The 24,117-nt window shown below is 54.4% G+C and overlaps 9 protein-coding genes across 9 annotated transcripts; 5 read left to right on the top strand and 4 right to left on the bottom strand.

Moving 5' to 3' along the window:
• Positions 1-42: 42 nt before the first annotated feature.
• POSPLADRAFT_1121841 (hypothetical protein) lies at positions 43-338 on the bottom strand (the record flags this gene model as incomplete). The annotated part of the gene is made up of 2 exons (XM_024483523.1): positions 43-138; positions 198-338. Coding segments are annotated over 2 exons (237 nt in total), but the record flags the coding sequence as incomplete, so codon positions are not given.
• Positions 339-3,943: 3,605 nt separating this feature from the next.
• On the bottom strand, positions 3,944-5,323 carry POSPLADRAFT_1184716 (hypothetical protein; the record flags this gene model as incomplete). The annotated part of the gene is made up of 3 exons (XM_024489097.1): positions 3,944-4,541; positions 4,597-5,022; positions 5,084-5,323. 3 exons carry the CDS (start codon positions 5,321-5,323, stop codon positions 4,077-4,079), a joined length of 1,131 nt encoding a protein of 376 aa, XP_024335817.1. The 3' UTR covers positions 3,944-4,076.
• A 214-nt stretch (positions 5,324-5,537) lies between these two features.
• Positions 5,538-6,698, top strand: POSPLADRAFT_1049165 (hypothetical protein; the record flags this gene model as incomplete). Its single annotated transcript, XM_024479679.1, has 6 exons — positions 5,538-5,641; positions 5,699-5,830; positions 5,889-6,103; positions 6,166-6,254; positions 6,313-6,450; positions 6,495-6,698. 6 exons carry the CDS (start codon positions 5,538-5,540, stop codon positions 6,696-6,698), a joined length of 882 nt encoding a protein of 293 aa, XP_024335816.1.
• Positions 6,699-9,123: 2,425 nt separating this feature from the next.
• On the top strand, positions 9,124-10,532 carry POSPLADRAFT_1041225 (hypothetical protein). The gene is made up of 3 exons (XM_024477866.1): positions 9,124-10,041; positions 10,105-10,138; positions 10,227-10,532. The coding sequence occupies exons 1-3, from the start codon at positions 9,577-9,579 to the stop codon at positions 10,355-10,357; spliced, it is 630 nt and encodes a 209-aa protein (XP_024335815.1). The 5' UTR covers positions 9,124-9,576; the 3' UTR covers positions 10,358-10,532.
• Positions 10,533-10,555: 23 nt separating this feature from the next.
• Positions 10,556-12,960, bottom strand: POSPLADRAFT_1184714 (hypothetical protein; the record flags this gene model as incomplete). The annotated part of the gene is made up of 12 exons (XM_024489096.1): positions 12,731-12,960; positions 12,545-12,677; positions 12,293-12,418; positions 12,151-12,243; positions 11,922-12,091; positions 11,531-11,871; positions 11,410-11,480; positions 11,299-11,354; positions 11,100-11,239; positions 10,902-11,013; positions 10,827-10,849; positions 10,556-10,769 (listed from the first exon to the last, which is right to left on the bottom strand). The coding sequence occupies exons 1-12, from the start codon at positions 12,881-12,883 to the stop codon at positions 10,556-10,558; spliced, it is 1,632 nt and encodes a 543-aa protein (XP_024335814.1). The 5' UTR covers positions 12,884-12,960.
• Positions 12,961-13,360: 400 nt separating this feature from the next.
• On the top strand, positions 13,361-14,043 carry POSPLADRAFT_1078197 (hypothetical protein; the record flags this gene model as incomplete). The annotated part of the gene is made up of 5 exons (XM_024482962.1): positions 13,361-13,417; positions 13,481-13,559; positions 13,624-13,662; positions 13,716-13,782; positions 13,833-14,043. Coding segments are annotated over 5 exons (453 nt in total), but the record flags the coding sequence as incomplete, so codon positions are not given.
• Positions 14,044-16,308: 2,265 nt separating this feature from the next.
• Positions 16,309-18,567, top strand: POSPLADRAFT_1152089 (hypothetical protein; the record flags this gene model as incomplete). The annotated part of the gene is made up of 17 exons (XM_024486619.1): positions 16,309-16,607; positions 16,661-16,734; positions 16,787-16,810; positions 16,865-16,907; positions 16,961-16,988; positions 17,040-17,057; positions 17,108-17,164; positions 17,233-17,322; positions 17,377-17,418; positions 17,488-17,599; positions 17,652-17,844; positions 17,898-17,907; positions 17,960-17,994; positions 18,052-18,140; positions 18,257-18,316; positions 18,372-18,400; positions 18,454-18,567. The coding sequence occupies 17 exons, from the start codon at positions 16,309-16,311 to the stop codon at positions 18,565-18,567; spliced, it is 1,317 nt and encodes a 438-aa protein (XP_024335812.1).
• A 706-nt stretch (positions 18,568-19,273) lies between these two features.
• POSPLADRAFT_1036061 (hypothetical protein) lies at positions 19,274-20,349 on the bottom strand (the record flags this gene model as incomplete). The annotated part of the gene is made up of 4 exons (XM_024477126.1): positions 19,274-19,388; positions 19,456-19,893; positions 19,953-20,068; positions 20,152-20,349. The coding sequence occupies 4 exons, from the start codon at positions 20,347-20,349 to the stop codon at positions 19,274-19,276; spliced, it is 867 nt and encodes a 288-aa protein (XP_024335811.1).
• A 1,544-nt stretch (positions 20,350-21,893) lies between these two features.
• POSPLADRAFT_1049159 (hypothetical protein) lies at positions 21,894-23,361 on the top strand (the record flags this gene model as incomplete). Its single annotated transcript, XM_024479678.1, has 2 exons — positions 21,894-22,183; positions 22,233-23,361. The coding sequence occupies 2 exons, from the start codon at positions 21,894-21,896 to the stop codon at positions 23,359-23,361; spliced, it is 1,419 nt and encodes a 472-aa protein (XP_024335810.1).
• Positions 23,362-24,117: the final 756 nt, after the last annotated feature.

Genomic DNA, 24,117 nt, shown 5'->3' with positions numbered 1-24,117 from the left:
GTTGCGCTTACGCACGCGCTTGTTCCCCTCTCCCTGGGAATAATCAACCACCCAGTAACTTCCCTTCCCAGGTTCCGTAATGGGCTTATTGACTCTGCTGAAGCACCGATTGAGGGATAGGTTATGCCTGATCGAGTTCTACGCGGCCATGATTCATATGAGAGGACGCCACAGATGCCAGGTTGTATTTTACTTACCTGCCACGCCTTGTCGTGCGCATTGTCCCTGAACCACTGGAACCTCTGTTCGAGAGCGATATATATCTCCTGCAACGTAAGGCGCTTCTTCGGACTACCATGAATAGCTAGCTTGATTAGGGTAGGGTACGGGTAGTTCGGTTTCTCGCCCAAAGGGGGGTCTGCAAGGGACCACAAGCTCACTTCTTCGTCTTCACTGAGGCCTAGAAGCTGCCTTAGGTTGGGTGTGGGATCCGGAGGGGTCGGATCTGTCTTGGGTTTGGTTGTGGGCGTACGTGTGTGCCCTATCACTGCTTGTTGCGGCTGAACTTGGGCCGGGTGAGGGAAGAACGGCGCGTGGTCCTCATTGAATGTCATTCCACGCGTCTGATAAGCGATATGGGGCGTGCTCGGCGGCATGGGCACTGCGGCGGGCATCTGGCGCGGATACGGGGCGGGCGCCGGCGAGGAGGCGAAATCGAGCGACATGGACATTATGTAGGGCCCGTCGTTCGTGGTCGGGTATTCATGGGTCCTAGGACGATAGTGGGACTGGCTCAAGGCGTCTTGAGACATACTGTCATGGCGGACATGCTCCAATCCAATCCTGCGCGCACTGGCGTCATAGGCGGGGTACAGTGCCGGGTTGAACATCTGCGGCGTCGGCGACACCCCTTGGACGTGTACCGCGCCCCTCTGCTGCACATTGAGGCTCGCCTGGAGACTCTCGTTGTCGCTGGAGCCACTCGACGCGCTTCCGTGGCCACCATAGCTCATCTGCCCGGTCGCGTTGCTCCCCGCGCTCCGCACCGACTCTGCAGGGCTGCTCCCGCCGCTGTGCTGCCTGCGGGGGAGCTGGCAGCCAATCAGATTCGTGAACGTAAGATCAGATAAGGCAAGCGTAGACCTACAGGCTGAGGGGGAGAGTGGGCCGCGGTGGGGGGCATGCGCGCATGGTAGTCGAAATAACCACCCGGATGTTGAGAGTGGCCACCCGACGGGTCGTACTGATGGTTTTGAGAGGGCTGGGAGGCCTCAGGAGGGATGTATGGCGGGTCGTCCACGTAGATTGTGGCGCTTGCATTTGCGGGACGACGAGGAGGGCTGAAAAGCTGATTTTCCGCCCCAAAGTGCGCCTGCCGGGTGCCGAAGGTTGGCTGAGCGTGCTGAGCGTGCTGGAAGTGCTCAGCACCACTCGCACCGCTCGAGGAGCCAGATTCCGAGCCCGAGCTATGGCGACGATATGCGGGGGTGGGAGAGGCGGCAGAGGACTGCAATGTCGAGGAATTGGCGGTGGTGAACGCGAGAAAGCGCCCCGGCGAAGCGTCGCTGTCCATCTATGGCAAGCGGACCCACAATGGAAAATAGAAATTAGTCAACGTGAGAGATTAGAGAAGGGGCTTGACGCTGAAACCGTGAACGAGTATACCCTTTAGAATCAAATTATCAGGGGGTATTACTGTGGGGAAGATGGGTCGAATGTGGGCGTACGCTCAGAGGGCGCCAGAAGGCCGCACCGCTGGGGCCCTCTCTGCCTCTCATCTGCCCCTCGCAAAATGCAAGCATGAGGCTCTTGTTGCCGTCGTCTGCCTCGGCGACAGGTCTGATATGCCAGACGGGATTACTTTCTGCATACAATGCACGTCGTCTCGAGGGGTGGGCTGCCCTGTCTCACCTGCTGCATGTCTGCTCTTCGGCCCCGGATTGGCCCGACACTGCCTTAAGCACCTGTCCTTGTCTCTGAAATGTCGGGTCAGCTCCACCTCTACATGGCACTTTAGGCTGGGGAGGAACGCAGGCACGGGACAACAGCTGCATTGTCCCGACGCGTCCCCCGTCGACGCACTCGTCGTCTCAAAAAGGCAGGTGGCAGGTGTATCTCGATTTACTTCCGTCCACACTTCCAGGGCTCCAGATGGCCCTGAAAAAATTGGGCAGAGTCCCTGCCGCACACCACGCGTTCTCATCAGTCATCACGAGCGGTCCTGCTGCCGGAGGGACGACCGACAATGGATGTCAGCGTGCTCTACAGCGGATCACATCCGTGGATGAGATGGTGCCTACCAGCTCGGAGCCAGCGGTGAGGATGGCTGAACTTGCTAGCCACGTGGAGGTGTAGGCTATTGGAGGTGTCACTCAGCCGCCCGCGCATCTGCCCTCATTCCCTTTGCGCAATCCTTCTCGCTCTGCTGAGTGCTCATATTACAGCATGCGTTGTAGGACAACTCACGGATATCATACCCCATTTCCCCCGCACACCGCGAATATTCTTCTGCCAGATTGCCCCGATCTTGACAAGTCGAGTTCACATGGTACCGAGGCTAGCGCCGGCAACATTGCATTGTTCGATCGTGGTCTTTGATGTCCTTCCCTGGATGTATCATAAGATGCACGACGCATTGTCTCACGATGTGACGCATAGGCTTTTGCTTCAGACTGTGCCTATCTGTGTTCCCTCTTCACTCATATTGCTCGCCCCCGGAACGCGTTCATGAGTCGTGCCTGACCACGTCCTGACCCTGCAATCCTTCGTCAGCCTTTCCTCACGTGCCTACGCGTCGCAAAAGCTGCGCATGTCTTTGACGCACCCAGCTCGTTACAGCACTGGGATCTCTGCGGAGACATTGTTTCCGCAGTCCCCCGACCGCCGGTTCATCGCACAATCTTCACCTGCCATACTGGAGAACGGTTTTGCATCTTCAAAACTTTCCCCGCTCGCGGTGATCCTCAGTCTCGTGATACGGCCCCTGAAGACCACAAGCATCTTTAGCTGCACTTTCAGTCACTTGTGAAAATTGCTCGCACTGGTACCTTGGGGAACTCGGTGTCACGCGGGACTCGTGGGTCTTTCACAAAACCGCGCGGCTATGACGGCGCACGGCGCATAACATGTTCCCTATCGTATTCACTCCATATGTATCGCCCAGCATGCTCAGTCCGAGGGGCCAGCCCCGGTAGTCCGAGCGTCCCCCAACGCAGAGCTCTGGAGAATGCCAGGAGCGCTGGCACAAAGGCATTCCGGCGAGGTGTCTATGCGTGTGGATGGTCGTGTGCGTCCCTTAATTATAGCAGTCAAGCTCACCCATCGAACAGTGCTGCACGCAACGGATTCCTTTTCAACGTCCCTGCCTCCGCTACCAGCCGAATCGGCGACTCGACTCGCGCTGACAGTGCACTATCACATCCGTCTTGCCAGCGCAGTGCTGATACTCCATACCGGCAGATTAGATTGTCGACACTGCGTTGTCACAAGGTCCCTATCGATTCTGATCTGGTGCGTATATACTGTATGCAAGGCTTGTCCTACTCTAGTTGACCCTGCCTTGACAACATTCGTGCTCACAGCGACCGCAGGTATATCATTACTTCTCCGTCGTCGCATATATCAAGGTATCTGCAGGGCAAGTAATCAGTACTGCCCACGCGTACTTCCAGGATTCAGTTGCATCTCGCCGGTGGCATACAGAAAATGTATGAGCGTCACGCTCTTAGGCCTTCTTGTAGGCATCGCCACCGATAAATAGGGCGATCCTTGGTGACCATCACATCTGGTGTGGGAGGCACCGCATTCGTGTCGGTTCCCCTGCTCCGCGATCCCGTACTCCCAAACAGTATCGGAAAGCACCATGTTGTTATACTGCACAGGTCGTCATGGTTTCCGCTGTCGTATAAACGTCAATCTCGAGAGTTATGCATGCTTGGAAGCTCTAGGAATGACAGCCCGACAGTTCGCGTGTCCTCCTTATATTCTTGATCAGAAAGGCATGTTTCGTGAGAGATGCTATTTATATTATGCTGCTGCTCTGTGATTGAGCCTTAGCTTCCGTGTACCCAGACCGATCTGAACATCGAGATATGAATGTAGTAGATAGATCGAAATTGTCATATCCTGGGAAGGTGCTAAATAGCTGAACTCGGACCCGCGTCACTCTCCAGCTCCTTCTTTTCTTGCGGACACTGGAAGTCCCAGTGCATTTCGCCACAACGGACGCACAAGCGTCGGGGCTTCACCTCGTACTGCAGTGGGCACTCGCCCTTGAGATGCTTCTTCGACCCGCACACGGGGCATCCCTGCCGATGCCGGATGGCATCGTAAGGCAGGCGGCGCTCCTCCATGTCTTGCATCGTAAGCGGGCACATCGCCGGTCGGGTGTCAGCCCGCATCGTGCGGGGATCGCCCGTGCCACGCACGAGGTGCACTTCGAACGCACGTTCGACTAGGATGGCGAGGCGCACATCGCGCAGGGTGATACCTGGGCGGACCTTTAGCGGGTGCGGCACACCTACGAGGGGGAGGGGCCGCGCCGTGTGCGTGTGCGTGCGCAGGACGAGCGCCATGCCGCGTCTGAATACGGAACAATGATGCTGGCACCGCGCTGCGTAAGGACAACGTGGACCGGGGTGTTCAGGAACCACTCACGTCCTCGTCCTTCTGAAACCGCTCGATGTCCTCCGTGAACTGCAAATTGGCGTAGCCGCGTTGTTTGAGAAAGAGAAACCGCTTGACAAGCGCTGGGGCAACGCTGGGGTGGCCTTGCCGAGCGGCTTTGTTGGAACTCTGTACGGTCCATCCTCGCTTGTAGAGGGGCACCAAGTAGGTTGTGATCTCCGCGTCGGTCAGGTACGGGCACGGATACTTTGGTTTGTCAGGGAGTTCAGGCAAAGGCGGGAGGTCGAAGGACAATAATGGCTCTGGAGGAGCGGCTTGTTGGAGCTGCGATAGTTCTAGAGGAGTAGCTTGTCGGGGCTGCGATGGTTCTGGAGCGGTAGCCTGTTGAGGCTGCGGTAGCTCTGAAGGGGTGGCTTGTTGAGGCTGCGATGGCTGTGGAGGGACGGCTTGCTGGGGCTGCGAGCACTCTGGGTCAGATAGCGTCGGTAGACATAACCCATCTGAGCAAAGTATCCACCTCGACATCTCTGTCGCGGGGCTCTACCCGAAGCAGATCGTAGGCAAAGCCCAGGAAGGCCGCGCCAGACTTTGCGGAAGTTGTACCACCGTCAATCTTTGTTTTCGACTCCTCCTGGTCGGCTGCAGGCTTCATGTGCGAGAAGGCTTCCGGGCGTTGTGAGGATCTTGCACATGCCGCTGTGCAAGAAGTATATTTTGTCGACGTGATCCTGCGAGCCAATCGAACAGGATTGAACATAGCAAAAGAAAGTGAAAGCTGGGCCCTCGTCGCGAATGGATGAGGACTGATAGGCAATGGAGCACGTGGCATCAGGGAAAGACGATCGCTCGATCACAAGCGCCCATATAAATTGTTGAGCATGTACTCTTGGAGTCGCCGCAAAATACACCCGGGTCGTTACACAGGAATATCGCTACAGCATTGGTGTGCAACACTTAGACGAACACAAATCATGGCTGGCTCGCGCTATCAGTATGTCAAGAAATTTGAACTCCCTGACCCAATTCTTCCCGGGACATTCATGGTATTACGCATAGACGGTCATGCATTTCATCGGTTAGTGACATTCTTTCATGTGGAACAGAGCACGTAGGTCACGATTGACATGACTAGGTTGTCCGAAGTCCACAAATTTGCAAAGCCAAACGATGAGCGCGCTTTGCAGCTGATGGATCATGCTGCGCGAGACGTCATGAACGAATACAAAGACATCGTCCTAGCCTTTGGCGAGTCGGATGAATACAGGTTCAGACGAGCGCTCTGTACATCTTCACATTTTCTGACGATGCCTTTGGTCCAACAGCTTCCTCTTTCGAAAGTCTACCGCCCTCTACAATCGACGGCAGGCGAAAATAGTGACGACCCTCACATCACTCTTCACCTCGTCCTATGTCTTCAACTGGTCGAGATATCTTCCAGATACACCACTCGAGTATCCACCGTCATTTGACGGCCGGATCGTCGTCTATCCGTCACAAAAAGAAATCCGGGACTACTTCTCATGGCGCCAAGCAGATAGTAAGCCCTCATATTCTTCTGTTCCCTCCTTTCGCTGAATCTTGCTAATCTTCAGCCTAAAGCACACATTAACAATCTGTACAACACGATTTTCTGGGCTCTGGTTCAGCAAGGCGGCGAGACGACGACGCAAGCGCACGCGATCCTCCGTGTAAGCGTTGAACCTATAACCCCTGACCTAGCCTTCTCATCCCGACCTGCCGCCGCAGGGCACTGTGTCCGGCACCAAAAACGAGATGCTGCACTCGCGCTTTGGTATCAATTACAACACGATACCGGCGAGGTACAGGAAAGGCAGCGTGCTCGTACAGGAGCGGGTGTGTTCTCTCTGTTCTTGGATTTTCGAGGTATTCAAAGTTCTGACAAGCCTACGTGTGCGCCTTCTACGCAGTTACCCCCGGCGAGCTCGGACGATCTGGCGTCGACTGCAGGCGAGACGCCAGGCACGCCGCAGCAGCCAGAGCAGGCACCGTCGGGCAGTTCGAAGCAGAAAGCGTCCAAGAAGGCCCACGCCCTGACGAGGATCGAACTCCACCACTGCGATATTATAGGCGACGAATTCTGGGACCAGCGGCCGTACCTACTAGCAGAGTAGTGCCCCTGCTTGCGGAAATAGCACACCCGTTATCTATATCTCCATTCAGCCCCAGCACAGACCGCGGAGACGTCTGCCAGCGCAAGTGCTATATGTCCCCATGCCGAGGCGGGCGAGCGACGTACAGCCCGGGCGTTCCGCCACAACGGCATCGGCCCAGTTGGACGGGCAGATCTCTCCCTATCTCTCCCCGCCAGCGTGTATCTGCGCACTGAATTGGTCGGCGACGTAAGCGGTGCTCTCGAGCACACGATCGCGATCGGGGCTTCCGCCGGCATTGACCAATTTCAAACTGACGTCCGGCGCACGTCGCAGACTCTGTCTGGTCCCCGGCCCTCGGTGCGGCCGACGGGTTCTCCGGGGCCACCGACCGCGACGCTGAGTACCAGCGAACAGTGGCAGCGATGCGGGCTGTGCCCGTCATGCCGCTTCCAGTAAAGCATGGGAACTGCGAGGGCACATGGCGGACATGCCTCGGTGATGTCGAGTCCGCTTTCGACGTGCGTCGGAGTGTCGCACAGATGTGTGGTCGGACCAGCTGAATATCAAATCTCATTTCACCAAGATAACACCAAAATAACGCGAGTGCCAAGCCTCGTTTACGTTCTGTGGTGCCGTACTAATGCAAAGATGAGGGGGTGCATGCCCACGACATTGCGTGCTATAGCTCCAGCGTTGTCGCATTTCGAGTTCCACGGCACAGAGTACGTGGTGTGATACAATCCTGCGTGGTATTTTTAGCTTGGGGTACGTTGATTGATGGTCCTCCTCCCTGGTATGACAGTGCTTCGCGGAGAGTCTGAGAAATGGAGAATATCTGAGCCTACTTGACATCGATCATTATTGTGAACAATGACCATTCGTGGGTATGTGCAACACCGGCGGATACGGGACGCTCAATCAGACGTTGAAAACAGAATGCGGGGTATTCAAGTTCCTGGTCGCTCTTCATGACGCCTAGAAAGATGAACAGAGTAACGCAGCCCCTTCTAATCACTGTATCAGGCCATATTTCCCTCAGTCGTCTCCAGGAAGGAGCGTAAATAAAACCTTAAAACACTCAGCGTTCGGGATCAGATCGCCATACCAATGTGATATTGATCATTGGTGTGCGGTCACTTCGCCTGCTATGACAATAGCAAAGGAGGCATATTTACGGTCAAAACCAGATCGCAGAGAGTATGGAGATGGCGGGGCGTACTCGCGATAGTCCGGAGCAGCCGTGGGGGCAATAACCATGTTCTTAGGTGCGACAGAGGAGTATCTTAGCCCACAGGTACATTTCCCTGGAGCCCGCGCGAGTACAGTGGGTTACACTAGAGAATCGCTGCCGCGACATGAACGAAAATAACGCAGCGATGTGAGGTTTTTACAGTACCGAGGTGTTGGTCTCCTCACAATAGCACTTTCCAAATGTCCGAGCGATACTGAGTTCGTTCACCGGGAAACCTGCCTTCTGGAGTCCCGTGAACGTTATCGTACAGTGCGACATGTACACCTGTCGCGTTTCCTAAGAATATCTATCGAGTTTCGAAAGGGCAGGAGTCTCGCTACTGTAAGGCACGCTGGTCATAGGACAAATGCTTTTGCAGCGTCCAGTCCTAGAACAGCGAGGGTAGTACGAATCGTCCACTTCTGGTCGCAACTGCTTATCCGCTACTGTGTTTCCTTGCGTATCGTAAAGACCGATCCCACACGGCAAAGTTCTGCAACGTGAAGGGGCAGAGAAGTTGACAGGTTCGCCCAGGGTCGATATCTGAGGTCTGAAATCGGATTGACGGCCGTGCAAACTGAGGGCACATGACGCACCGGCATAGACGATACTAGGAAGGCTGGGCTCGGGACCAGTAAGCTGAGGTGTTCTCGGAGAATACCCGCTCGTTTTCTAGAGGCCAGCAAAGGATTACCACTATGTGCATCTGGCTGACGGATCAAGAGGTATTTCTTCTCGCTCGGTCTGACCTGATTCCGGTGTAAAACGTTTTACAGATGGCGACAGCTGGACGTTCTGCGAGCTGAGATCTCCTGGTCCAGACTTACGGATGCCATGAACGTCCGAAGGATATTTCGTCCGACACGTAAAGGAGTGACGTGAAAGCCCCGACCGCCTTCTGTGTGCCACACAGGGGCAGGTATCCACGATGATCAGGAAAAGGGGCGGTCGATCCATGCGTGTCTCCGCAGCAAGGCAGCAGGACTGGGAAGTAAGTTGTCTTCTGCCCAGCACGGGTTAGGTCGATGTCGAGTACGGCAGCCTTGAACGCTATACATGCGCGTCGTGGGGTTTACGGAAGCCGTTCCGACAAGGCCCGCACGGTCCATCTAAAGACAACTGTCGCGTAGCAATCGTGGCGGATATGAACGGTCTGAAATGGCGGCAACGCACAGCACTAAAGGTACGGGAACATCGCTGCAAAATTAGCTGGAGCGGAGGACAAGTGAGGAACCATATGTCCATTATGTAGAAGGTTTGAATGGAATACAGAAGTACTAAAGGGGCCGGGGCGGACAACAGCCATTCCGCTGCTTACCACACGGCCGGGTACCCGCGACCCGCCACTGCGCTCACACGGGCAGACACGTCGTCCGGAGACGAGACTACGGTGTGCGCGGCCTGCTCGACGACGCCGCGGCTGAGGTTGTGCAACTTGATGCGAATTGCAGCGTCGAGCAAGAGCTCCGCGAATGCGGGGTGCATGATTGCCAAATGCGGGCAGTGGTGACTCGACTAACGCCTCGCGTAAACCAGGCTCCAGCCCTCTGACCCCGCGGCTCTTCACACATCACTGTCCATTCCGGCCTCGACCGCCTCCTTGCCTCCTACCACCACCACCGCTGCCAGCGCCAGCGGCAAGCACCACGTTCCCGACGACGAGCGATGAGCAACTCTGCTGTTAATAACCCGGCCTATCCCGCATTCGTGCGGCGCAGAATCGGGCGCGCGCCATCCCCACCCACATGGGCGTGCTACGAGCAGATTCCGTTCGATGATGAGTACAGCGACAGCGGGTCGGAGGACAACTCCTGCTCGGAGGACGAGGAGGACTACGGTCGTGCCGTCCACCCAGGGAGTGATGTCTCCGACGGCGATCCTCATGCCGCTCGCGAGAACGGGCATGCGCTTCCGGCCGGCGACGACATAGGACCTGATGAGGGCGATGAGGCTGCTGCGCGGAAGATAGCGGAGTACAAGAAGGACGTCAAGGGAAAGCAGCGTGCCATTGAGCCTGAGCCCGAGCCTGAGAGCCCCAGGAGGCAGCACCGAAAGAAGCGTCGCCAGCCGGTCTTTACTCTCCGCCCAATCTTGACCATCCAGAGGAGCCAAGGTTTCGTGTGGAACCAGGTGAGAGCACAGTCCTTCGGCAAAGGTCTGAGCCAAACAGCGCGACTGACATGACATACCCAGGACCTGTTCGTGCCGCCATACATTAAAGACAGATGTTCGTTTGTCATCTTCCTTCCTTGCAACGATTGCTCATCTAACACCACACCCATGCCGTGCACGTGTACTGATTATATGTCCCTCAGATGTCGCGTCGACTTCCCCGCCGAACGTGTCGGGTTTTGTGTCAGCTCCTACGGCACCCGGGATGGATTACGAGGTCGAAGTGGTTGAAATTCGGGTCAAGGAGGGCGAGCTCAATGACATTATCCCGTAAATTAGTTTCCGTCGTCCCTTAGCACAGTTTGAATATCCCAGTTCCTCGTATCCCCAGGTATCGCCTCAGTGTTAGACCTCCCCCCCTGTATCTCATCCAGCTATATACCTTACCACTGTATCTGCCCCCACACTCACGAACTGTACCAAATGCTACTCGAGTTATTTTACCTGTCTGCGCCGTCGCGTTGTGTCAAACTCAGACCATAGCCAATAAATCATCCTCCACCTCGCGCATGCGTGCAGCTTCCTTCTTCCGCTCCCGTTCTCGTTCCTTCACGGCCTCCGCCTCTCGCGTGACCTTGTACGAGGGCGTCACGTACGGTTCGTAATCCAGGTGCCGCTTGACGTAGAAACACATATACGCCTGGGATTGTGAGCCGAGGCACGCGCCGAGGCTAGAATGTGTCACTCTGTGGGGGCCGTCTCTCAGCAGCTGCCGCTGACAAAGGTAGAGACGGCACACTCACTTGTCATCGTCAAAGCGGTACCACTGCTCCTGGTGAGAAGGACAGCCCGTGATGCGTGACAAAGATCAGACCCACCTCATCCCGCGAACGCGCGAAGCATGTATAGTGGCCATTGTTGATCTGCCCCTCATGACATACAACTGAAAAAAGATCGTACTCGTACATGGCCCGAGGCCCAGGAAACTCGCTAAATCGCCATAGTTCCTGCATTCAGCGACGTGCGTGGACGAAGAATGCAGGATGTGTGCTCACGGGATCGTCGCGGATCCCAACGTTCCGCTGCCTTTTGCTTCTCGATCCTTCATGTCCATGACGGCGGACGTGAACGGTGCCATATTGATAATTGACGGAAAGCGGACAGGTGCCTCGATCTTGTGGGCCGCGGACTTATCTCCGGCTTTGTGCTCAAAACGCTATGCCCGATTCGGTTTGCCTCTAGATACCAGATTACGCGAGCGTCGGAGGTTCTCACCTTGAACTGGAAGCTCAGCACAGGTGGCAGCTTCCGGATACTCAATCGCTTGCTTGCTTCCTGGAAGGAAGAATCAGCACAGCAGAGACAAGGAGAGGTCTGATATGGAACTTGCATGGGAAGCTTTCCCACATTTGGCACAGCTGTATTGGTTCGGCCCCAGTTTCTCCGGCTGAGTAAATCTGTCACTGGGTCAAGAAGTCATCTCAACGATCGTAATGTTACTACTTACTTCCTCAGACACGAAGCCAGTGTCAACTCCTGGCCGGCTTGCCCAAGGCTCTTATCCTGCAGCTCTAAACTGATGTCGAACATGGGGTCGGTGGCGGTGGTAACGTTACCGCAGCGTTCGCACTTGACATCGCTCTGCAGCTGCCCGGCGAACGCAGAATGTACGATACAAATGCAGTGAAGCTTCGTCGATCCACGGGTTTTGGTGTGGATCTCATTCAAGGCATGCATGAAGAACTCGTGTGCATCCTGCTGCGCATAGCCAGAAAGGTCTGGCGAAGCCTGCCACGTTGTGGCGAGGAAGCTCGTCGGGCCATACGGCGTTGTATTTTCTGAGAAAACCTGTTCACGCGTCAGGGGTCAAGCGAAATTACGAGAAAGCCGAGGCGTACTTCAGTAAAAACTTTGTCCATTTCACAGCAGATACATGCTTCGTTTTTGCACAGCTGATAATTGTGTTTGTCGCTTAAGAAATAGTGCCTGAGAAGCGGATTCGCCGCAAATGATTGGAGAATAGCATTCATGAAGCACGTTTGGCCAAGGTTCAGTAATCCTCTCCGGCCTGCAGATGTATTCATGAGCTCATATTTCGCAATTCCACGGTAGAAATCATCGACGAACCGTAACATGCAGCCGGAACAGATGACTCGAGGGCGGCCGTCTCTTTCGTATTGGGTGACCATGACCTGAACGGCTCACGGCATCGCGTCCCATCTGTGCATCGTGTGAACTGGGTACAATGCGCCGATACGAGACGCTGTACCTCGAAAACTGGTGTTCTTCTCTTCCGTAGTAATTGTGGCCGCTGCGAACATGGAGTTCACACCGCTATCGTAGACAAAATCGCCGCACTCGCTGCAGAAGATTGAACCGGTCTTGACATCGACGCCTGCAGTGGAACCGTTGAGGGGACTGAGAATATGAGGGAGGTAGAGCCGCATGAAAGTGGAGTAGCCAACGATATGGACGATACTGGATGCGAAAATTACGGATCTGTAATGAAATAAGTACGTACAAAGTGTATGTCCTGTCTCCTCCAGATGTCGCTTCACATGACCGTCTCTCCAGCATCCAGAATATGAGCATCTCAGGCATGCGAAAGGACGCGGAAGTGGTGAGTCACAGGTCCCACACGTAGGGGCTGCAAGCTGCATTCCGGTCAAACGGGCAATCTGCAGATACCTTCATTGGGGACACCCACCTTGCGTCGCTTTGCAGGACGAGTGATACTATGCGAGTATCGCAAATTCCACACTGCCATAGATTTGAATTTGTGTGAAATGTGGAGAGGCTCCAGAGAAGATTCAGCAATGTGAGGACATGTTCCGCTGGCGTTGTCGGCCATTTGAGACATCGTGGTTGCCAGACTGTTGCACTATGCTGATATGTGAACTGTTTTATACAAAATTATATTGAGTGCGTCTTGCAAAGGTCGCAGCCAGGAGAGCAATGAACGATGTGGCGAGTTCGTTCTTACTGACCGCAATACTTGGATTTCGATCTCACAATAGATCTCGCGTGATACACGAGTCACGTGTGCCAGATTAGCTCATGATCCAAGCGCCCGCCTGTCGTGCCTGCTGTCTGGACATAGTATGACTATGAGGATTAGCACTACATAACACAACGAACATACTTAGCTTCTTGTTTTAACAAGCGCTGCAGGTACCTCTAGAATAACTCCGACGTTCCCCTACACGAGATTGGCTGCGGATCTATGTTTCTAGCACGTTTATTGGAAGGCTACTTCGCCCGCCACGGCTCTGAAATAGACACACAACGTGCTAACAGGGACAAGGGACATTCGTTGGAGGACAGACACAAACAGCTGAAAAACTGTATCTTTTGCAATGTATCGGTCCAAAACGGCTTTGATGTTGTGTGGGAGGTGAGCTCCATATTCTTCATCATACTCCCATTCAGAGCTATTTACAATTGAGGAACGGACTAGAATAACGACTTCATAGCGTTTCGAGACCACAATCCGTCCGCGGCTCATCATTTCCAAATGATCACAAAGCGACACATAGGTACGACTCTGCGTGTCAAGCCCTGCTTATGTCCAACTGCGAGATCACGTCTTGCCTCTTCCAGACAGCGTGAAATCCTTGTGCAAGGATGATGTCGACGTTGGTACGGATGATCATTCATCATTGACATGCTTGTAACGGCACACCGGTACTTAGTTGGACAGATGCATGACATTGGGCATCGTATTTTGGAGGAGCTAGACGTGTCCCCTACTCTACGCTGGTACGTCATCATGTCCCTCCGACTGTCGATCAGGCTTGAAATGGCCTCAGTTTGGGCTTTCACATACCGCCCTTTAACTCGGTAATGCACCTGCACATGCATGTCCAGGCGCTTCCGTATCGTTCCGTGGTCCGGGCTCTCAAATATCCTGTTGTGTCCGGTAGGGGCGGGCTCGAGAAGGGGTTTAGTTGGTTCGTGACTGCGGATCAATCAATTCGTATCCTAGACAAAGGGCGTCGCGTAGGTGTGCTTCCTTGCTAGAATGACATGACTTTGGTTCACCCGGTATTATCAAATTTGTTTGAGTGTGGAAGACACGGTACGTCAATAGCACCAGGAGCAGGCTTGTATTTGACTTGTGTCAGTTTCCTAGACTACAACTCAAATGAGCAAAGGGCACAACAATAGGCCTTACGTATCAAGGGAATATTTCCTTTCGTGTGCGCAGCTTCCTCAAACGATCTCCTTCAATTTCACAGCTCGACCTCTCCGCACACACTTGGCCGGTTCTACTTCCCGGCTTTTGCTACAAAGGCTGAAAATGCAATTGCATCGCGTTCAAAGCCGAATTTACCGCCCAAGCCCACAGTAATTACGAAGGACGGAAAGCTATTTCAATGATTCATAGGTCGATTTTGGCAGTCCTCTCAGCGAATTACGTGACGTGCCCTGTGCGCGTTGTATCTCAGTAATCAATGCCTTTGGACCCCGTTTCTAATCCTGACATCTATGTACGGCCATGTGAAGACACCGTCCAGCCGACCGCAGGCGTGCATTCACGATTCACGGCGTGGTCTACTTACAATGTGTTTCGTCCGGTGCCGAAGTCCTTGTGTTACTATTCTTGTACGCAATTAACCTCGACAGCACCTACTGTCACAACACATACTCCACAAACTCGCTCGAATTCTTCCCACGAATTCCCGTGGACAGACTCAGGAATAGAAGAATCGATGAGAACCTCCATGGTGAGAGCGGATGCTCCTAATATTCTCTATGAATAGGTTTCACGCTCACACCACTACATTCATTGCCTTCCCAGCATATTACACTATCAAATTGCTCATACGTATTTCCGCGGGGCCGTGATTCTGAAGTCATACCCCCTCTGACATAGCACTAAGGACCCATGCCTGTGAGACGGTCGTCAGTAATTGACAATGCCGTAGTCACTGCTCCTGCATTTTGGTCCCTCTTTTCCGGTTGTGTGCGTGAACCTTACGCTTGTCAGGTGCTCATGAAACAGCGACAAGAAAAATCATCATGATACGCGAGGGGCTCGTGCTTGCAGAGGAGCATTTGTTGTGCGCCGAAGTTCGTCTCTTCCTATGTCCTCGGTACCGTAGTGTCCGTCTAATGCAGGGCTTCAGTGGCATTAGACGCAGACATCTAGAAAAGCCAGAAATCGACGGCGGTGGCTACTTCATAAATAGCGAAAACGTCGATTCGGGACATCCACAAATGGCTATTTTCGGGCGGGACTATCTTTGGGCACTACAGACTCCATGCTTCGCAGGATGCACCGTCTAAGAGCCGATTGGTGGGTAAGTTGCTTGTTGGTCCAGAGTAGCAGTCCTCAGAGAACTCGATGACACGCATCGACCAGGTGCTGAGTACTCGTGGTGTGTTCCATGTGACCATGGTGTACGTTCTCCTCGGCTGATTGCTCATTCTCAGGGGTGTATGCTGCCGCAGACCTTTCGCGACTTAGTCGTGAGTTATTCCGGCTCTCTTCCAAAATTTCCTCCCCGTACAGACGCATGAGAGAGTTCTCAAGCGTGCTGTTTCTAGTGGTATGCTCATTCTAATGCTATTGTTAGCGGTATTCGACGGCGTGCTACTGCCCGCTTTGTGAAGCCGTGCTGCTCAGCTACTCTCATACAGCAGTCATATTAAGTAATGGTAGCGATACCTGGGCACCCTTGTGTTTTCGTTGCGTAGGTGACGCACTGCCCACTTTACTGCGCATGGTGTAAAGCATCACATGTGCCGTACAGGAAAGCTCACCTTCTAGGCGGTCGCGTTTCCACAAAGGAAGAGATCCGCTGATCGTAACTTAAATTCCCGCACGACGCACGCCCAGACATCTTTCGCGGAAATGGAGCGTTGCGATTATCAGTAGTCGAGCCGGGTCAACCGCAGCGTGGGTACGGATTTCGGGCGTACAACCGATAGTTGCCGGCGTTCTACATACGGCCTAGGAAGATCACTGTGATCTCAATACCAGGAAATCCTGCTCAAGAACCTCCGAAGAAGCTACGTGTCCGTGCTAAAAATACTCCGTTGCGGCATTGCGCCCAAGTGCAGAATAAGTAATCCTGTGGCTTCTTCACGATGTCCGCGTGCACTCCATGTAGTGTGCGAGCTCACGCTCAGCGGCTGTAGGAAACAATGGGATTTTGTGCCAAATGATAGTTATCGTCAACCGTGTCAACCGTGCACAAAAATCAACTGCACCTTCCGTCCCTGTATAAAAGGGCAGCAAGTAGTTTGCGGTCAACCAGGCCAGTCACTCATCTCTTCACCATGAGTCGATTCCTGATCTCCATCGTTTGCGCTGTTGTGCTTTCGACGCTCGCTGTCGCCGCACCAACTGGTGGCAGTGACGCTTCCGGTACGCCGGTTGTCTCAGCAGAGCCTGCGTACGAAACGGTGCCACTTGCGAGCGACGACCCGAATGCCATTACGTGGAATGTTACGACCGATACCGACCCTCAGCCCATCCGCGGCGCTCTTGGATCCACCATCATGGCGCAGCAGAACGTTGCTCTTCAACGACTCAACCCCGACCTGCTAGCCCCGCCAACTACTGATGCGGGTGACATGTGGGTGCCGGGAAATTGACTCACCCTGTTCACTAATGGAAGGCCCCCAATAGTCCAAACCTGAAGTGGTCATTTACAATGAGCACAAATCGACTGCAAACTGGTGGTTATGCTAGACAACAAAATGGTATGCCCTCGCGATACAACAGACTGCTTCCACGCTAACGTCATGTCTCAAGTCAATCAAATGCCAATTGCGACCTGTAAGTCCTTTGTGGAGGATTTCACCGTGCGTTTTGGCTAAAACACCTGCAAAGCCATGGCTGGTGTCGACATGCGTCTTGAAGCTGGTGCCATTCGGTATGCGGATGGTTATTGCTTGTAATAGTATAGCATGCTAACACCTGCCACAGGGAACTGCACTGGCACAAGACTGCTGAGGTATGACATAGTACCTTCCAAATTTTCGTCATTAACTAACCCTCTGCGCAGTGGGCCTATGTTCTGAGCGTACGCGTGAATCTTCTGCACACATGAGGTTTAGCTAACCCTCATGGTAGGGCTACATGCAAGTAACGGCAGTGGATTCGAGCGGCCGTAATTTCCTGGGCACTGTGGTACGCAGTCACTCGTTCTGTGACGGCACGTCTTCTGATCTGCCGTTGATTTCTCACCCGGTCTTTAGGGCCCAGGCGATCTGTGGTACTTCCCACCCGGCGTTCCGCACAGTCTGCAAGCTACCAACCAGACTGAGGCAGGCGCAGAATTCCTGCTTGTGAGCCTCAGTCCCTCCTACACTCCTCTCCTTAGCTTAGTGTTCTCCCGGAAGATCTTTAACAGTGGCGACTTTAGTGAGGACTCCACGTTCTTAGTATGTACTCTTAAGTTCCTTCTCTCGGGTGGGAACAAAGGGTTTACTGTCCCTGAACATCCTATGCAGTTGACCGACTGGCTCGCCCACACCCCGAAGGACGTCCTGGCCAAGAATTTCGGTACAACGATTGAGAATTTGAACAATTTGCCGGCCCAGCAGCTATACATCTTCCCAGGAAGTGCGTGCTGTGTCAGCCTAATTCGCAGGAATGTCTGACGAGGTCCCTTCAGCTCCCCCGTCCCCCGAAGCAACTGCACCCGAGGATCCTCAGGGACAAGTGCCGGCGCCCTATACTTACGCTCTTTCGGAAGTCACTCCTACACAGCTTGCCGGCGGTTCAGTGAGGATTGCCGATTCGTCTTCGTTTGGTATCTCCACGGGCATCTCCGTCGCCGAAGTCACTGTTCAGCCCGGAGGAATGAGGTAGGTCTGCGAGCCCTATTGCCCGCCTCGGTAGCTGACGGCCCGTATCATAGGGAACTTCACGTGAGTGAATCGTCTTCTCACTGTCCTCAGCCCTGACAGTCCCGCACCATAGTGGCACCCTACTCAGGACGAGTGGACGTACTATATGTTCGTGCACCTTCGTTGAAGCAGCTCAGGAGCACTATAATTTACCCCATACAACAGAAGCGGCGCTGCCAGGGCAAGTATCTTCGCGTCATCAAGTACGGCTAGAACCTATAACTACGAGGCAAGCTTCAATGCTGCTCTATCATGTGATATCTCACACGTTCCGTCAGGCTGGTGACATTGGTTTCGTGCCAGCGAGCTACGGTACGTCGCATCCGATATCAATTTCGTATGTTCTTGAAGAATCCGGTTCTTGATCCAGGCCATTACATTGAAAACATCGGGGATGAGCCTCTGGTATTCCTGGAGATTTTCAACACTGGTGTGTATTTACATTACATGGTGCTGATGAGTCGCATATTGATTTCTGTGCAAAGACGCCTATGAAGACATCAGCTTGAGCCAGGTGAGTTTGCATAATGGAACTTCAATAAACATACGCTGAATCGATAACGATAGTGGCTGGGCGTGACGCCACCGTCGCTGGTACAAGCCCACCTCGGCTTCTCCGACGAGCTGGTGGGCAGCCTCCCCAAGACGAAGCCTATCGTTGTAGGAGCTACGAGTCTTTAGTGGGCTGGATTATGAGTATGCACTATCTTCGCATTCGGCGGAACCTTTCTTGCGGGATTGTTGTGATGTATGTGAAGGACCTTTCGCCCGTTTAATGCATTCACGGGTCGTTTAAGCTGAATGGGGCTATCTGACTGACATTCTGTGTTGTGATCGAAGCCCGAGATTCTAACGCTATTCATTCGGAGATGCAAGCCTAAGATTAGAGATGAGCGAAGGAGAGCATTTGAAATGGTAGGGTAGCATTCACAGACAGAGGAATTGAGTTCGCCAGACGTGGTAAGGATCTCAGCTGGACCCTGCCGCTCTTCGGCCGAATAGGCGAAGACAGCGCGTGCCGGCGAGATGCTTTCTCAGGAACATGCTACCTATAGACCGCAGTCTGGGTTGTCGATCTGAGAACATTGTGCCAGAGTACAAGGGGCTACTGACGTGGGTAGGACACGTGGAAACCTTGGTAGGAGGCACAGACCGTCCAAATTGAATGGAGTTACTCCTTGATGGCCGTGATACGATGTAGGAATTAGCACGTGAAGTCTAGACCTGCATCGTTGCGGTCGGTCATTACAAAGCAGGGTATCAGATACATTATGCATACATTCATCCATAGGTACATACACAACAGCGATAGCAGATACAAAAGCATAATACAAGCGCAAAAATACCCGCGACGGGGGAAATACAGAACGGGGGAAATACAAAACGTTCATGAGCGCGACGCCTGGGCTAAGAGGGCATCGCCCGCACTGGAAGACACCAATAGGATCGGATCGGCCGTGTGATCCATGGGCATCATGGTCACTATCTCATATCCGTCTTCTCTGTGAGCAGGGTGACGCCGACTCATATATCAGATATGAGGAACACTGAATGAGATTTGCCACTGACACCTGTTCATCGTGCCCCAGAGCTGATGGCTCAGGCTGGGAGGCACCCTGACCACCCTCCAATGAGATTTCGTCGGGGTTTTCTTCCGTCACCAAACCTAGCCCTTGCGCTGGGATTGAGTGCGGACTTAAACCCTGACTGTCCTCATCCACCTGGACATCTCCACCTGCGCCTTCGGCGTCTACGCCATGAGGGCTCTCGCGATGACTTCCCGTGATAGATGGAGTACGGGTATGTGATCGGGCATCACGCGCAGAGCTGGCTGGCGATCCCTCCGATATGCTTGTTGCTGAGCTGCGAGGAGTGCCCGGAAATATCTCCCACAGCTTTGGGGAGCGGGATTGCACCGGGCTTACTGAATGCCGAGCTTTGTGCTGGAGCCGATGTGATAGCATGCAGACATCCTCCAAGAGATCAGAGTCATTCTGTATCATCTTGCTGTCGGTGCGCCCATGTACTGATTAGGACAAGTAAGGCTCGCAAGTTCCTGCACTCACGTCAAGTCGCTATCGTCACGCTCGATGAGCCAACGACCGGTTATACGCTGGGCCGATATGAATCCTGTCACTCTGGGCCGCGACCTCAGGTCCCGTTTGAGCGCATATTCCAGCACCTGTTCATAGTTCCAGTCCGCCGGGTCCCGCTGGCGATACTCCAGTGAGTTCGAACATGGAACTGCATCTGATTGAGACTCACGGAATCCCATGTGTCACTATCACTGGGTTCTGCTATCACGGGTGTACTCAAACTGCTGAGTCCGTACAGCCCCGCGAGGTTGAGATGGTCGAGGATCGTGCCGCGGGCCGGAGATCGTGGACTTCTCGTCACATCAGTACTATTCGACAAACGTCTCCCACTGAGAAAAGGAGAACCGGAGCTTGGCGAAGATTGCATAGTGACTTGCAAAGTGGAGTACGCCACACTGCCCAGGCACAATGTCAGCGGGGGTCGCTCCAAAACGACGCCGAAACCGACCTGTAACGGCCTGCTGAGTAGCTAATGCCTGCGAGTGAAGATTCGCCAATGAACACAATGGAGCAGGCGCGTCCTGAGACCGAGGAGGGGATGGACTTCGAGTGTACGCGGGAGAGATAACCGCGGGAAAATAAGTACGCAGTCGGCATCGCCTTTGTGGGTCCCACATCGACCCAGTAAGCGGGCGCTGTATTGCCCAGCCTAATACAGTCCGGGCCGTCAGCATGCACTACAAGTTCATCACCTATCATGCACGGAGGCCTCGAGGCAGCTCAAGGGCGACCAGATACCTCGATGGGAGGAGCACGCCTCATCGTCTTACATCGCACCAGCAGTACCACCAAATCATCATGTATTCCAATCGCATGTCCAACTAGCTGTGTCTTAGCCCTGCAGGAGCTACATCTGGGACAAGTATCTGGCATACCCAGCTACATGCTCCAGGGCTCATGCACTAAGACAAACCTAATTCTACGTGCAACTGAGCGGAGTGTAACTTGGAGAGCAGGACGTCAAAAGCAACTCTGAGATGTATCCCGCGGCCACGGCAAACTTGGGCACAAGTAGCAAGCAGGATCGATTAGACACAATAACCTGGAGCGAGGCATGATGGCAGCAGAGCAGAAGAGGTTCGACCTTGGTTAGACCGATATTTAAGGCGTTTTTCTGCGTGTTGATGGCCGGCACCAAGTTCATACTCCGCTGTGGCACTCACAGACTCCTACTTGCTTGCCGTACTAACCCATCACCGTGACCTTATTGCAATCCTCACCTATAGCCTCACACCGGCAAGAGTAGACTTCTGATAGCTGATTTCTGTCTACTGAATGTTCGTATAGGCCGCTTATCTACACCCGGGCAAGGACTTACTCTATAAGAAATTGAGCTTAGCAAACGCAAAGTAAGACACCTTTCGTACGTCTGGCGTAATCATAAAGTGGAAGCTTTGACATGTGCTCTTTATATGATGACGCCATTAAAAATGCATTCACTGAGTGATACGCAGAAATATGCCACTTGAACTCATCAAAGTGCTAAAGCATTGCTACTCGAACCGCTCATATCTCATTGCGGCATTTGGCAGTTGGAATCACTCTTACTGCTGAACGTCATATAATGTTACAGCTTTAAAATGGCGTCAACCACCAACTAAGTACACAAAGGTACCCATGATACAAACATTGCATCCATGTCATGAGTACTGCGGCGCAAACGGCAGGCGTGGTTTGCAGATATATTATTCCTCTCCAAGGCTGTCATCACTCGAGGCTCAACTACATTTATTCATGCGATGCAGGTAAGTGGACAAGCCCGATCCCTGCAAGTAGGTGCGTTCTACCAAGATCTTGAGAATCATGAACAAGCGCAATCCGGGGCTGGCTGACGACTGTCAGCCATAGAAGAGTGCTTATAACGGTGCAGATGGATCCCATCCACACAGAGTTTTCTTGCCTCAAGACATCATGTTCGCTCTCACCGATTTGCTTGTCTGCCTCCTGCAGTTTTTCACTACTCTATGGGCATGGATCACTTCTCGTACGCGCTCTCCTTCCGAAGTCGACATCGAGGCCGTGCTCGTCGCCTACAGTCCAACGACTGGGCACCCCGCAAATCAGTGCCCTATCTCAAAGGGTAATGAAGGCTCTCGTGCAGGGATTGTCGACACTAGCCATACCCCAGCAGCAGTCTCTCCAGGAGATCCAGAACGATATATCCAGGAAGTCGCCTCTGCAACCCAAGCCTCGCCAACTCAGTATGTATCTCCGTCTCCCCTCAACCCACATCACTGACAACTTACTCAGATGCAACACCATCGCCTCCTGCTCTTCAAGTACGGACACCTTTGACTGTCCTCTCTCGCCTACCCCGTCATGTTCGTCCCCGTGCCCATCGCTCGACTCATCGATCGCGTCGACGCCAGTGTCCTCCTGTCCCGGCACACCACAGTTCCTGCCGACCGTCTGCGGGATCGCGCCAGTTGGGGTCCTGGGCGACGACGTTCCCCTGCCGCCCCCAGCGGAGGACGCCCACCTCGAGGGCATCAAGGTCCCGAAGTGTCGCCCGCTCCAGCTGCCGTCAGCCGCACATACGCTTGTCGACGACATCCGGCCTCCTGCCCCGCCGCCAGCGGATGATGCTGAGGCGGATCCCTTCTGCCTTTCTGCTGGCTCTTATTCCGCAGATGGAAACTGGGACACGACGTCCCCCGCGGACGATGCGGGCCCATACAGCTTCAGCATCTACTCGAGTGCCGCCAAGACACTCCGCGGGCACCCTGGCCGCAGGTCCAAGTCAGCCGCATCGTCGAAGCCCACGTCAGCCGCCATATCCAGCACGCCCGCGCCCTCAAGCATCCACAGCACGCCTAGCCCCGCGAGCGCCGTACCGCCTCAGGACGCCGTCAAGCCTCCTCCGTCCAGCAAGCCGCGCGCCCCGGTCCCGCCCGCTGCTCCCCGCGGCGTCCGGCCGCTCAGGCTGCCTCGCGGCGCCACCAAGCCCTGCTCCGTCGCACCGCCCGCGCCTCTGACCCCGACAGCGCCGCTCGTGATCAGGAAGCGCAAGCCCGTCCCCTCCCGCGCGGCGCCGCCGCGCGTGTGCTCAGCACCCTCGGACGCCACGGCGGAGCGCCGCGCGTCGCAGCTCGACGACCTCATCGCGCTCGTGGACGCCGCAATCACCACGGGCAGCTTGGACGCCTTCGCAGCCCTCGGCTCCGCACCGCACGTGGGCGCGCTCGGTGCCGGCCACGCCGGATCGCGCGTCGGGCCCGCAGGCGATGTGGGCCACAACAGGCCCCGCAAGATGCAGCAGCCCATCTGCCAGCTCGATCTCGGCGAAATGGGCGCGGCACCGCGAGGGAAGGCCCGCCTGGACCTGGAGCCCGACGGGTCTGGTGGCGACGTCATGCAATGCTACGGTCTCGCGTTTTAGGTTCGGCCGCTGTTTCTTCCGGGTCCCGACGCTTCGCTGACCGCGACCGCTGCGCAGCTACGCGTCCGACGCCGCGCTATAAATGCGCGGGGGCCGTGCACAGCCTTTGCTGTTTCTGTTCCCACTGTTTTCCTTGCTGCGCCTTCGCGTCCGACCTCGACTATGACTATCTTTATTCTTAAGTTATCTGCTTCCTTTGCGGTCCGCCTTCTCGGTTTCCTAGGTGAGTCACCGCTTCTCCCGCAGACTGTCCTCTTCACTGACATTGCTGAATAGCCTATATGATCGTCAGCCCCGTCCGTCTCTATGATCATATGGTACGATCGAATTACGAATGGTGTTTCAGTTGTACTCGCAATTCCCCATCTCACTCCATTCATCGCATCACCGTAGCGTCTATCGTCTGTTCTCGAATCCTCTAGCTGTATAGGCGTATTACGGAGATCTCCTAGTGTATTATACACCGTGTAATACAGAGTCCCTGCTGACCGCTGGCCTCCTTCCTCCTTCGTCCGAGGCTGTGCGCGACCCCCGCTAGATCTGTTCACCCGTGAGTCGTTGAGGTGCCGCACCACTCTCTCAACAGGTTCTCCCGGGAACGCGTTCCCTAGTATGTACTCAACGCATCTCGGTCGTCTAGAAATCTAGAAGTGTAGCTGAGATCCAGTGAATACCCAGTACACGCCGGCGCCCTTGTGTGAGCCGCGCAATGGCACTGTTCAGTGAGATTTGACGAAGTTTGTTACGAGCGCCTTG

Source organism: Postia placenta (genome assembly GCF_002117355.1).
Source record: "Postia placenta MAD-698-R-SB12 unplaced genomic scaffold POSPLAscaffold_13, whole genome shotgun sequence".
Taxonomy (NCBI): Eukaryota; Fungi; Basidiomycota; class Agaricomycetes; order Polyporales; family Adustoporiaceae; genus Rhodonia; species Rhodonia placenta.
Note: the sequence above shows the minus strand (reverse complement) of the source record. Positions and strands in the feature narration are given on the sequence as shown.

Bases quoted from the DNA above. Each gene is read 5' to 3' on its own strand.
- POSPLADRAFT_1041225 (XM_024477866.1), top strand. From the start codon at position 9,577: ATGAGCAACTCTGCTGTTAATAACCCGGCCTATCCCGCATTCGTGCGG. The intron at 10,042-10,104 runs GTGAGAGCACAG...TGACATACCCAG, and splicing joins AAGGTTTCGTGTGGAACCAG to GACCTGTTCGTGCCGCCATA. The intron at 10,139-10,226 runs GTTCGTTTGTCA...TATGTCCCTCAG, and splicing joins GCCATACATTAAAGACAGAT to ATGTCGCGTCGACTTCCCCG.